General features: G+C 39.5%; 1 protein-coding gene across 1 annotated transcript in view; it reads right to left on the bottom strand.

Annotated features, from left to right (window-relative positions):
* LOC117426671 (solute carrier family 12 member 8-like) overlaps positions 1-10,298 on the bottom strand; it is a 34,018-nt gene extending 23,720 nt beyond the window's left edge. The window contains exons 1-4 of the mRNA XM_059033430.1: positions 10,251-10,298; positions 10,061-10,207; positions 9,126-9,317; positions 7,992-8,223 (exon numbers count right to left, since the gene is read on the bottom strand). Of these exons, the coding sequence (XP_058889413.1) occupies positions 7,992-8,223; positions 9,126-9,317; positions 10,061-10,207; positions 10,251-10,298 (619 nt within the window). The remainder of the gene's footprint in view (positions 1-7,991; positions 8,224-9,125; positions 9,318-10,060; positions 10,208-10,250) is intronic.
* Between the last annotated feature and the right edge of the window lie 3,961 nt (positions 10,299-14,259).

Genomic DNA, 14,259 nt, shown 5'->3' with positions numbered 1-14,259 from the left:
ATTTCAATGCACATTTTGTGAAGAAGTGTCGGCCTGTCTGTATCAGTAGATGATTGCAGCATTAAAACTGACATCATTTATACACATTGGAACTGGAATAACATGTAATTTCCTGATGGTGGGAAACTGTAACGTGAGTAAAGTAGACACAGATTTCAGCACACTTCGGCACAGCGGATGCTGTTTACATTTACAAAAAACATGCTATGTTACAAGTGCAGTGCCCCACAATCAGATTCACACCGAAGTATATGTTGCTGGGGTCTGTTTACAATGTTATTCCATAGTTCTGTCTTCTGTGCACTCCTCTTTATCAGGAACCAGATCTTGCTGACCATCCTGGTGGTTGTAGCCTGGTCACAGAAAAGGCGTCTGTCAGTTACAGGGGTTTTGGGACACTTGGGACATCCTTACTAAGTCAGTGGAGTCAGTGTGAACACCCATTCCAGTACAGGGCAGTCCGGTTGCTAAGTAAATCTCAAAATGTAATTCTGTATGTATTTTAAACACCTTGAGGTCTATTCAATAGACCTACAGTGTCAGATCAAAAACAGACAGAAACTCATACAGACCTTGGTTAGCATTAATCTTGGAAAACCTAGCGTTACCATACACATGCTCGTCCAAGACTAGTGCTAACCAGAGTCTGTGAAACCAGGCACTTAGATCCGCCTCCTTTTAGATCAGTTGAATAGATCGGTTAATCTCTTTTGTTGTGTTGTTAGGCTCCAACAGCTGGTTTCACTATCCTGAATTAGATGGATCAAACCACCTAGACAAATGCTTTTCTCTCAGTTTGAAACCAGTTCAGCATTGTGTCACTCTGGGACCCAAACAGGCTCGCTCCTACAAATTCTACCATATTCCAAATGCTTTTATTGGATACATTTTCCAAGAAAACACCGATTGAGAAAATATTTTCTTCACAGAAAACCGTACCTGCTTGTTAAAAGACCATGCTGTGTTCTAACCAGCTGGGCCACAGGCTGACCATTGCTGGAGTTTTGAGTATTTTCAGCCTGCTTGCATATGCTTGCCCAAGCTGTCTGAAAGTACCATGTGTAAAATAAAGTAAAGCATTTATAAATTCTGCATCTGATGGTCTTTTAACATTCCCTACCAATGAATTAACATACGCTTTAGGAATGGAAATGGGATTTATTTCACAAGAAGTTGAAAATGTAAACAAATCCGACCGTCTTAAATCTTTTGATGAAGGAGCGAGTGTGCAATTACATTTTAAAATCTGCATTTTCCTCAAAATAAGCTGAATTCAATGGTCCTGAAAAATTGCAGTCTTCCGTCATCCAATCATAACATTTTAACATAAAAATGTAGATTAATAGCAGATGTCTTATGTGGTGGCTTAAATACTGTAGGTCTGAATATATTGCATCTGGATTATTGCCCCAGAGGCTCAGATAAACAGATGTTGTAAACGGTACAAAGCAATAAGGTCAACAAACATCTTTTCTCTCTTGTTTGTTTGCCAGTATGATTTCTACAGTGAGATTTTTTTTTACATAAAAAAATGGAAACAGTTGTGACATACAGACTGCACTTCTGTGTAAATGTGCTGTCTTTCACATGACTGCTTAAAAAAGAATAATTTTATACAAGGCTGATAGTACGTGCTCAGAGGACACTCTGTCTTAAAAGTGTACTAAACTATTAGGTACAATTCCAGAAAGCAAAGTACACAGCAGATTTCCACCCCCAAACTTCAGGAAAGAATGATCATTATCCCTAGAGGACGTGCATCATTTTTAAAAGAGATTTGAAATCAAAATCTAAGATGATGATGATTATCATTAGTCTTCCAAGCTGGCTTGGGAAGCCTATTGTTCAGATGCAAAAAAATTGTGCTCCTGCATCAACCAAGATGGTGGCCTGATGCATTTCTTGTCTACATTTTACAGTTTTAATTTTGGGAGGAAAAACGACAATAATAAAAATAAAAATACAAAAACAAAAAATAAATCTTTACAATAACAATAGGCTTCCCAAGCCAGCTAGGAAGCCTAATAAAGCAATTATTAAGACAATATACCAGGCATTCTGTGAATACAAAAAAAAAAAAAAATGTCTGTTTTAATTGTTGGCAAACAACTGTGGTCGCTTCAGTTGAGCGAGAGACTATATACACAAAAAGTTCAATGTCACAGTGTCTGGTAAATGTGTGCTCTATTTGAAGAAAGCGCCCTGGACTAGGAGCTGGCTCCAGGAAGGAATAACTGGAAGGGTCAGAGCAGTTGTGAATCTGGATCTCTGATCTTATTTTCTCATGATTAAAAAATGTGGGTGAAACAGGGCAACACCCAAGCCATTAGCAAGCCAGTGAATAACAGTGAGAATGGGTTTATCAGTTCCAGGGGATGGATCACTGGGGACATCCTTACTGAGTCTGCAGTCTATATCTGCCTCTGTTTTTCCTGCATAGACAATACAAAGCACTGGAAGTCAGGGGAGTCCGTGTGAACTCCCATTCCAGGACTGAACATTCCGCTTGCTAAGTAAATCTCAAAATTGCATTCCGCAACAGGAAACAAATGTTTTATTTTATCCAATTTAAACACTCCTAGGTCTATTCACATGACCTAAACAGTGGCAGATCAAAATAGTGTCGCTTTTTTTTTCATATTTTTACAGACAGAATATCAAAAGGCTGCCAGCTAGTTTTTACAGACCTTGATTAGCACTAATCTTGTAAAAACCTAATGCTACCATAGACATGGTCGTCCAAGACTAGCGCTAACCAGAGTCTGTGAAACCAGGCATTTAGATCCGTCTCTATTTAGATCAGCTGAATAAACCGGTTTATCTTTTTTGTTGTGTTGTTAGGCTCCAAAGGCTGGTTTCATAGACCATTAGCAGTAAACCTGGACGACCTAATGTTAACTAGGTTAAGGCAGTCAAAGACCAGTGCTAATCTGGGAAAGCTAAACCAGCCACTTACATAGGACACATCTACGGTGACCACATGTCCCTAAATGGGCGGGACAGTCCCGAAATGTAAGGATCAAGTCTCGGTCCCGCACTTAATGTCTCTGCGACGGCATTTGTCCCGAATTCGTAGACACAGTGCAATCTTACAGTTTAGCGCCAGTCAAACAGTAGCATCTATTTATAGCGCATCACAGCACCACGCCTGCCGCATTAGTTTGCAATGCCTTACACTCCCTCGGTCGCCAGTTAAAACAATTAAAAAAATGTACGGTATGTATATATCCAGGAGCGCCCCCAGGAATCTTTCACATGGTCCGCACACCGACATCTCATCTGAGGCCGATAACGACTCTGCATCAACATGCTGTAAAGTGTTTCAGTCAGAGTGCTGTATTATTCTGTTATTTCCAGAGTTTCTCTTTTTAAAAACGAATTAACACAGCGCGCTGCCATCGAGACAGAACAGCAGCTGCAATGACAGCCATTGTCCACAACAATAAAAGCTACAAATAAACATATTTGAAATACAAACTTAAAGGAAAATCTAGCTCACAAGAAATATGTTATTTATGCTGGTTCCATTTCTAATCATTTTACACTCACAATCACTACAACGACTCATTACTCCCCCCTCTCCGGGGGAAACACTAAAAAAAAAAAGTTTTAAAAAATATGAAAATATACCCCAGCATAAGAAATGGCAGGAGCCCCGTTTTTGCGTTTTGAAAAGGTGGTCGCCCTAAGGAGATGGTAATGGCAATGATATCATATTTAAATGTAAGAAAAACAAGACAGAAAAAGATAGTCATTTTACAATCGGACACCTATGACGATAGACTTGGTTCAATGCCTAGACTAAATCAGATCTCTTTGAACCTGGATTCACAACCGTATGTTCCCGCTAGCCGCTCGCCACGACCGAAACGTTTTCCCTTGTGGCTCAACTATTTCTCACCAAGTTGAAAAACGTACTTTTGTAAGACTGCCAGCACGATTACTTTCAACGTGTGCTGGTAGATGAATCAATACAAGACTGTTCAGTTTGATTTCATTTCACCCAATGAAAGTCATTTAGTTTGTTCACGTAAAATGTATGCCACAAACGTTGTGTTTGGCGGGAGGACAGAGGTTCTAATTAGAAACAGTCAGCCGACGCCGCTGCTTGAAAAACATTTATATATATATATTTAAAAAAAAACAACATGGCATCCAAACGGAAAAATTCTTGACATGTTTAAAAAAAAATGTACAGACAAATGACCAGAATCATGTTCCGAAAGATGTACCCCAAGGAATACCAACCATGTACACACAACTAAAATATGAGCGTGATAGTCACAGGGAGGTGAAGAAGTCATGGTTTCAAACATACCCTCTGGTCCCGAAAGAACATTTTCACAGACAGCAAGCCAGAAACACGCAGCTTCAAAAGATCACAGCTAAGCTGTTTTTATTTTCGTTGTTCTTTAAAATGTGTTGAAATATATTTTGGAAATAGTCACAGAGTGGATTCGAAAGAGGAACAATTTAATAAAAAAAATAAACACATTTATTATTTACAAAAGAAGGATTCGTCTAACTATGATTAGTTTTAATGTCAGAAATGGTGCAATATTACTGTCAATAGCCCCGAGTAAAAGAACACGGTCAAAAAAAAAAAAAAAAAATTAAACACAGTAGAGGCTGTACAATCCTACTAATATTATTAATTACATTAGTAAGCTTTTGTAACTAGAGCTGCGGTTGGTCAGGTAGGCATTAATATTAACATACACTAAGAGTGTCCTGCAGTGGAAAAAACCACGCCACTGTCAAAATAATGTAAAGGATTATGCAGTACACGAATATCTGCAAACCTATTCAGAATTTAGGAAATCTGTACTGACATGTTTTCATGTGGGACTAAGTTTGGCATTTATTAAATGGGAATCAGAGTTAGAGTGCACCTTAAATATACTGTGTATTGTAAAGGGTAGGGTCTGGCATTTAAATATATACGTGTTTTCAAATAAAATACACGTTTTTGCCTTGTGAAAAGAGCATGTTTAACTTGTTTACAGTACTGTTAAGTGGCTTAAGTTCTTCCAGTGTTGCTAAAACATGTTACTTTAGCCACAGTAGCTAACTAAATGAAAGTCTTAGAGGTAACGTAGCAACCCATCCTGTCTCGAGATCTGACAGTCCATTCGAATGCACCCTTCCTGTCCAAGCACCTAAAGCAGGCTCCTTAACAATGTTATCAAGCCATAAACACATCTGCACAGCAGTTCATATTCCGCAACTGGAAGGTAACCACTCCGTCAATGCATTTCTGAGGCTGAACCACAGAAAAGGCTGGCTCCCGTTCAAAAGTGATGTCATATGAATACAATGAGGAGGTATAATTGGAAAAACCTGCGAAAATTGCTACTTTCATTTTTCAAAACAAACACGAATCGAGCACGATATTGTCTGATGGGTATTACTCCCGTTGACAGGCTCCGAGCCTGGGTGTCCAGTAATGTGTCCCCGCTAGCCCCTAACCCCTGCAGTGAAGCCGGTCTAACACAGACCAACCAACTTGAAGGACTTCTCTGTGCTCCAGGAAGTCAGCAATCAGGCAAAGGGCAAACCCTGGGGTCAGCTGTGTAGCATCAGCTGACACACACATCCTTCCTATCAACGCATCGACAAACACAGGTTTCTACACAAACGAAGACGGATGTTGCAGCCCACACTTTCCTGGGGATTGAGATGTGTGCTAAGCAATTAGTTTATTTATTTAGCATGGAATAATAAAAATAATTCATTAACCCACTAGCAAGTAAAGAGTACAGTATTTCTGTTGATGCCTACAGTTAGATTAAAAAAAAAAACACAAAAAAAAAAACACAGATTTGCTTTTTAAAACACATTTGTTAACTACTACGTGTATTATCTGCCGAAACAAAAACAGTTTTTGTTCGGGAAAATCCTTAGTATCCTTAATTACCTTATTTTCTTGTTAGCCTCCTATCAAACATCATCACATCTTTGACCTCGGTTTACTTTCTGGATCAAGTCCAAACTGAAGGAGAACTTTGGCAGCAATAGTTCTAATATTTAGTGCGGGAGCTTTACAGAAGGCAGTAACAGCGTGTTTAACTTCATGAACAACGCTTATCTCTCTCTAAACCTGTCAGGCATTAATGACACTGCACTGGCAGCTGGCGGAGAGTCACACTACCGTGGCCTTTACTACACTCTAAATGACACTACAGACAACAGAGACACCTGCTGGAGAAAAAAGACATGAACTATTATTACTTGAAAATAACTGCATGCTAAAGTCTGAGAGGCGTGGCACGGCACCGCTGGGCATTTTCACTGTGCGATACCGCTTGTCTGCACCCAGACACACCGGACTGACTTTTCTTACAATATAGAAAAATTGAAAGGTACAGTACAGTAGTTGTCAGTACCACACCATGGTGTATGTACTCGAATATTATTTACATATATGGCCAAAAGTTTTGCATTACCTAGCAGAATATTAGGATGCAGACATAATTAAAATAAAAAATAAAATCAAACTATATGAACATAATTTCGATACTACAAGAAACTACAAAATGGTATCTCAGAAACTACAATAGTAGTAGCCTACAGTATTTCATGTTAGATTTCGAAATCTTTCAATTTTTGGAAAACTACAAAGCGATATGTAATTTCAATGTGTCAACGTAACATTATTAATTCTATAGGATGTGATGCAAAACTTTTGGCCATAGCTGTAATGCCCCCCACATAATCTACTAAATAAAAACACTGGTTTGTTTTTCAACGTTGTTTTTCTGTCATGTACATGCAGGTGTATTAAGTGAGCGAACTGAGCTTAGCAAAGAAACATATAATACATTGCTCACAGCAAGTAGCCTACAACTAAAGTGTTAGAAAACATATCCTTTCACAGGCATTTATTTAGTAAAAATAGTAGTGAACTACAGAAATAATTTAAAAAAGGCAGAACAGACGTTTATCAGGGGCGATGCATAAAATACTGACTTGCCAGTCCTTTTATGAAATGTGGGAGGGGTCAGACACTTTCATTCAAGATTTTTCCTGGCAAACACGTGTTGTCAGCACTTGGCTGTGACTGGTTAATCGGCCGACGGTACCGCGCGGTAGCCAGAAAAAATCGCTCCGGATTTTATTTGAGCGGTACCGCTCAGCGTCACCGCGGGACTAGCGGTATCGTTCTGGGTTGATCTGTCCAACACCACATGAAAGCAATGGCAGCGATACAGGCGGCAAAATGTATGTGTGTGTGTGTGTGTGTAATATATATATATATATATCCGGGCTCCTTCCGACTCAGAGAATCTGTCACGTGGACACTGCGGTTCACTTCAGCTGGAAATGTCACAAGTTTTCCAGATGGAAAAGGGCAGGGCCTGAATCTGAGGAAAAAAACAGCTCCTCTCAAAGTATCATACAGAGTGTGGTGCAACACACAGTGAACCCTCAGAAAACAGGGGTACTGTGTGAAAGGATGCAGCACAGGAATTCATTCATTTTCACCTCTCCGGGTCTCATAAACCAAACACACTCAGTACTGGGCTTCTTAGCACCACAGACTGACAAGTGCAGCAATCTGTGATGGAGATTAAAAACAACAAAACATCTACAGTGTGCTGGAGTGTGAAAGTGCAAATGAATAAATCATTGTTGTGTCTCACGTATGCATTGCATGATTTATCAGACGCATTGTTCCTCCCTTATAGCTGCATGAACAACTCCTCTTAGTAAAACTACAGACTCAAGTGTGACTTAACCACGCAGTGATTGGTGCGATCATTTCAGAGCAGATTTACTGTACCAGCGGCCTGGCACTGAGTCATTTCAATAAGATACCTAAACAAGGCTAAGTTCTGAAACACAGGACTGGGTACAGGGCTAGTTCAAAATTCATGCATTTTTTATGTATTGCTGCTCTCTTGTTGCCACCCGGAAGAAGCTTTGAAACAAAAGTCTTTAAGCACGTTTATTAAATCTAAATAAAAGATGAGCTCTCTTGAAAGGTGTACCTGGGTCTAAGTGAGAGAATGTTCCCACGACGAAGTCCAGGGCGGAGACAGCGAGCACGGCCAGCAGGAGCAGCTGGAGTCTGATAATCCATTTGACCCCGGCGAGGTTAATTCCCAGCAGCCCCAGCAGCACTCCCATGGATATCCCCCGGACGGCCCAGATATTACTGAGGTTCAGCACCTCTGCAATGGACTCTGCAAAGCCAGTGATGTACATGGCACCTGCAACACACTGAAACAGAGCAACCACTGGAGACATTCTCAGCCCTGCCCAATTGGGGCTCACACTTCTAAAACATATACAAGGCCAAAATGAGAGAAGGAACCTTGGAGTATGTCCAAATAAATAACAAATATATATATAGTAGGGAGCAGCAGGCTGTTCAGTATTCCATGTTCTTCACCCCTCCCTGAGCAGAGACGGCAGATTTGTTTAAGCAAGTTCAGTAGTTTATCATTTTGCAACTTGAAAGGTTTTTAATGGAGTAATTTACACTTTTGAGTAAAAAGCTTTGAAAATGAGCCCCATAATCTACTTCTGTTACTGTAGCCTGTTTGTTATTAACCTAATGTCAGATGTGGTGCTGTTTTGAATAGTAATGTTCTGATGTTTTTACCTAAGGTGTGTACCCCCTGTTAACGACGCTTGCAAATCAACAGAATGCAGCGCTCCCTCGTTCACTGATACCCCACAATCATGTTTAATTTTGAAATATTATTCCTTGGTGTCAGTTTGCCACATTACTTCATTAGTCTTCTCTGCACTCTACTCTATCAGAAAGCAGACCTGTTTGATAGCATTCCCCAAAGTTAGTTCCTCCACCTCTGAATCCTGCTTGTGGCCAATGTGGCAGGATGTGGACTACTTTGCATACTCTAGGATTTTCCTTTTTATACATTATATATTTTTGGCCAGAACAGTGTAAAGAATATAATGACTTTCTAACAGAGGTAAAACACCTTCTCACCTGAAGGACGGTACCTCCAACATCACAGTGCATCCAACACAGTGTTCAGAAGCAAATTAGAAAACTCAAATAGTTCACGTTTGCCTTCACATGTGTGAAGCTCATTAAATTAGCATGGCAAGGAATCAGCAGTAATACACATGATCAGCCTTTACGTTTAATGTACCTGTCCAAAGACGTAGAGGAGACCGACTGTCCCTCCTACTCTCCCTCCAAGGACTGTCGAAATCATGGAATACACTCCACCGCTTCCAACTCGACAGCGCTCACACACTCCTATCCCGGAAAACACGGTTACCAAGGCAACCACCACCACCAGGGACACCAGGAGCATGCCAAGCAAAACACCAGTGTTTCCCTAGAAACAGAGAAATAAATGTTAGTGCATAGTGTGTACAATCGAAAGTTTAATAATGCTTAATACTACCACAATTCTTTGCAAGCAATTCTTTGGGATTGGCTAATCCAAAGGCTAATACATTTTAGTACTGTAGCTTTCATGCTCAAAAAGGCATAGCCTGACATTCAAGTTGCAAACCTACAGAAATCTTTAGGTGAGATGCAAGCAATCCAGTGGGGTCTATTTGCAAGCAGTATCACAGTTTGGAAAGAAGGACAGAGAATTCAGGGGTGGAAATGAGACTCTTGTTGCATAGCAGTTTCAAACTGCTATGCAATGGGAGCTTGTCCCCAAACCATACAGCAAGTGCCTGATCTGAGAACTGATGCCCTAACTTTTACTTCACATCTTTAACCACCTGTTAGAGATAATACTATTTCAGCAGTAGACAACTCCAGTCCTGGAGGGTCATTCCCCTAGGATTAATAAGGTAGGTATAATAGTATCTGGACCTGTTCATATTGGTCCAATTTTAAGAACTAGCTTTACCTGTAATATCTCACATTGAACAAAATACCATGACATGTTTTAATGCATGACATTCCCAAAGATGCTAAAAAGGTCACCTCTCCCACGAGGTCGTAGGGAATTAATCATGAAGTATGGCTGACTGCAGCAGGTACAGGCATTGCAATCAGAATTCAGCAGTCGTTTGCTTTATCCATGAGGCTCCCAAAGCAATGCTTTGGTCTAACACTCACCACAAGCCACCCAGTTCTCAAGAAGAGAACGACTCCAAAAATATTGATCATGCAGGTGGTGAAGACCCCATCCCAGGTCCCGAACAGCACAGGTTCCCAAACAAACAGCTGCACCTTCCACCAGGGCTGACCCTGTGCCTGAGACACCTAAACAAACAGTTTATTTAATATGCATACTGTACGTGCAGACCTGAATATTCAGATATGAACCCGGCAACCATTTCTCCTGCTGCTGCATCATGCAATATACCTTAACTTGATGTACTCCATTATTATAACATGTTCTAAACAAAAGGATGAAGGAAGACACAGATTACTATTACCATATCTAACTAAATATTTGAAAACGTGTCAAATGTTATACAGTGAAAGGCTACCTATTGCAAATGTGTCCGTTACACCCAAAGGACTGAGAAAAGCGTGTATTGGAGACTTGGTGGTGCAGTGGAAATATCCTGAGTTGGGTGCACATTGGCAGCTGTCTGTGCCACTGTGTCTTATTGTTTTAATGCTGAGACATTCTGGCTCTTAAATGAAGATGCTGCACACTTTACTGTTACAGTCAAGGTGATGGGACAGCTAGTCAGAGAACTCTGCTGTTTTATACTTAAGCCTTACTTTCAAACACTTGCTTTAACCTCAACATCAAACTTATGCTTATTATAATTTATAAGAACTTGCTTGTGCATCCTCATGAAACAGCTCTTGCACATGCCCAGTGGTTCTGCTACTGCTGTCATTCCCCAGCAAGGCTCCATTGTCCCGCACAGACTTTCTGTGCAGGGCAGACCAGTTCCCTGGGTGTCCCTCCATTGCCCAATAGAAGATGTACAGGCACAACGTGTCAGCTCTTTGAGTTACCAGAATCCCCAAACTGCTGAATTCTTAGAACAATAGTCCACATTTTGTCAGCACCTAGGACACATTTTGAAATTGGTTTAGCATGCATGTAGTAGTAACATATTAAATAAAAGCTGAATAATCACATATAACTGTGTATTAAATATGATTTACTGGTTAACAACAATATTGGTTACAAAATATATAATTGTAGGCAACAGTTATCTCTTTAATACTAACCTGGTTTCCTTGTGTATTGTGTAAAAAGATGATTGTGTGTGTGTGTGTGTGCGCGCCATGCCATGTTGCTGAATGAGGTGCAGTATCTGTCAACAAGCACCAAACTAGCTATCAGAACTAAAAACACAGCTAAACACCGTATCCTATCCTTGGTAATCAGTCCTTCTAGACAACATTACAGACACCAGCTGAAGTCTGCACCTGCTTCATTTGACAGATGTGGAAACACCTGATTACATGCAATGATTCACTAGGCACCTGTGTTTTACAATGAAATGTCTTTATTATGCACTGCGCTGAAACCGTTTCGGCCGATGCCTTGCTCTGGGCCATAACTTTCCTGGAAACAGATATTTAAAAATCAACATAAACCTTCCCCTTTTATACCTGCCCGACAACGCATCAGCTAGTTTCAATGGGATCGGCCCTGCACAGTATACTTAACAGGCAACACTGTCTTTTTTTGAAAAGTAGAATTAAAATAAACAAATAATTTCCCCATTGTGTAAATGAAGATAACTAAAAGTACGATAAGTGATGGCCGGATTTAAATGTCCATCTATGTTTAAACGCATCCGGTACACGCCTCCATATCACCTCCCACTTGACAAACACAGTTTTTAATTAGCTATACTCAGCCATCAATTGTGTAGCAGGTGTAAGCATACATACATAAGTCTGCTAAGAAATACATAATAAATAAATACATGGCAGTCGAATAATTGCTTAAATCCCCCTAATAATAAACACAGTAACACCTGGAATGCTCTTACACAACATATCCTGATGTAACTATCACTATTATCTGCTGTATTATTGAATTGTGATTTGTCACACTTGTACTTTGCTTGAACAAAAGTTATTGTATTTCTTGCTCTTATTGTACTTGTATTGTAACACTTGAAATGTATTTGCTTACGATTGTAAGTCGCCCTGGATAAGGGCGTCTGCTAAGAAATAAATAATAATAATAATAATAATAATAATAATAATAATAATAATAACTGATACGTTAATACATTAAAACATACAAAATAGCCCATACGTTTTACAAGTAAAACTACATCCTATTATTTTTAGCATTATTATTACAGAAAAGAGAAGAAATCGACCACAATGCAAGGTACGCACTCATCCGTATAGTAGTTCAAACTGTATCATACATTTTTACAACTTGCATTCCTTGAACGCGCAACTAAAGACGAGTTAAAAAACCGAGTTCCACAGGAAAGTAAGTAGTGCACGTTATTCACCTGCGCAGTCTCTGCGTGGAGAGGGCAACACGCGCCCGGAAAAAAGCATTCCATCACAGGAGTCGCTGTTTAAGACTGTATTAAAAAGGAAAACCGCGATGGTCTCATCGTACACGGAGCGTGTGATGCATATGCCCAGGAGGTTTTAAGAGACAGCATTGCTACGTGTTCTAAAGGAAACGTCACTGAGTAAATGTTTGTTTCGGCCAATGCGATACAGGGAGTGTACATGCAGGTAAACTGCTTTCGGTCATTTATATCTGCTGTATTTGCACATTTGTATTGGTTTGCTTTGGGGTCATGTGAAGTTCTAACAAAGAACAGGTTGAGGTGTGCAAAACGCTAAAAACACAGCAAAAAAAAAAAAACGTTTGTAAAATGTCTTATGGCAGTTTACCCCTGTGGACAGCGTCTTATTCCAAACCAGAGAACAATTCCATTGTTTCCTGCACGGCACCTGTTGCATTATAGTAGCACCACCTCAAACTATATTAATATGTCTACATTTACACAACTAAGACCAGATATGCAGTTTACATTTTTGTTAAAACCTTGTTTTCTGTTTCATCATTGTGTAACAAAATGTGGATAGAGAGGATCCTCTTCAATATATATTTTAGTTTTCTTAGGGGAAAAAAAATGCAGCAGCCCTAATCAATTAGAGACGAATATGCAAACGAGGACTTCCAATGGTTGTGAAATGTACACTTTGTGAAATGCAATTATTAAGGGGGCTTGTCTGTTTGAATAACTACACTGCCACCACCACTGTTTCACCTGCTTATATCTCATGAACCATTTCAGATGGCAACTTCAGATTTTCAGAGCTATGGAACCCCTCTAGCAAAACAGCTGGTACCCTTCCCTTGACCTGTGACCTAAAACGACTGTGTAGTGTATAACCAGACCATCCCCTTGCTCAGATTACAGGTTACATGCAGTAAAAGATCTGCCTCGTGTTCTTGTCTTCGTGTGCTGGAATATTTATACATTTAAACAAACTCTTTCAGGAGCTCCCAAAACATCAACTGCATATTACTACACTTAGACTGCAGGTTTACATTTAGGAGTTGTTCATGCAACGCTTACAGAGGGGTCCAGATGCTCAAACTGGTGGTCCTCAGTAATGTAAATAATATACTTCATTGAGGGTCTGGGAGCAGGACTGGTTTAATTTTCAAACCTAGCACGGCTATTGTAATAATTGCAAAGTCATTTTATGCCAATTACTTTTTTAAACATATTTTCCTCCATGGTTTATTTTATATATTGTGTTAGTTTGATTAGACTTTATTAAAGGTTTATGACAATATACGAAAAGCCATAATGACAATACAGATTACAATCAAAGGACTTATAAAGTGCCTTTACACTACTTACACTATTTGTCTAAAAATGGACAGCCTTTTCAAATAAAGCATGATACGCACATCTTTAAAATGACGACTGAAATTGTTTCACCTAACTTTTTTACTTCTAATGGAGAAAGGTTTTTATACTACTGCATCTTATTTAAGATTCCCTTAAGTAGGAAATCCACCAATTATAAACCAATTGCCAATGGATATTTATATTTTCTCTGTACTACATTTCCTCTTTGTCCATTTCTACATGAAAAATTACCCATTCTAGCTAAATTCTGTTATTAGAAAAGTTAAACATGATTTAAAAACGTCCAGGGTGCCTCCTTGGACAGAGTCATTCATAATTCTGTCACGTAATACACTTGTTATTTTAAAATTGGGCTGCAAGTTGTTCTTCATTCAATGTCAGTGAATACTTTTATAAAAGGTGAATTCTGAAGACCACCTTTCTGTAGCAAATGTTTAACTCTGTGTAATATACATTCACACATATCACACTTCA

Source organism: Acipenser ruthenus, chromosome 11 (assembly GCF_902713425.1).
Source record: "Acipenser ruthenus chromosome 11, fAciRut3.2 maternal haplotype, whole genome shotgun sequence".
NCBI lineage: Eukaryota > Metazoa > Chordata > Actinopteri > Acipenseriformes > Acipenseridae > Acipenser > Acipenser ruthenus.
The sequence above is the reverse complement of the archived record's forward strand: the minus strand, read 5'-3'. Positions and strand labels throughout refer to the sequence as shown.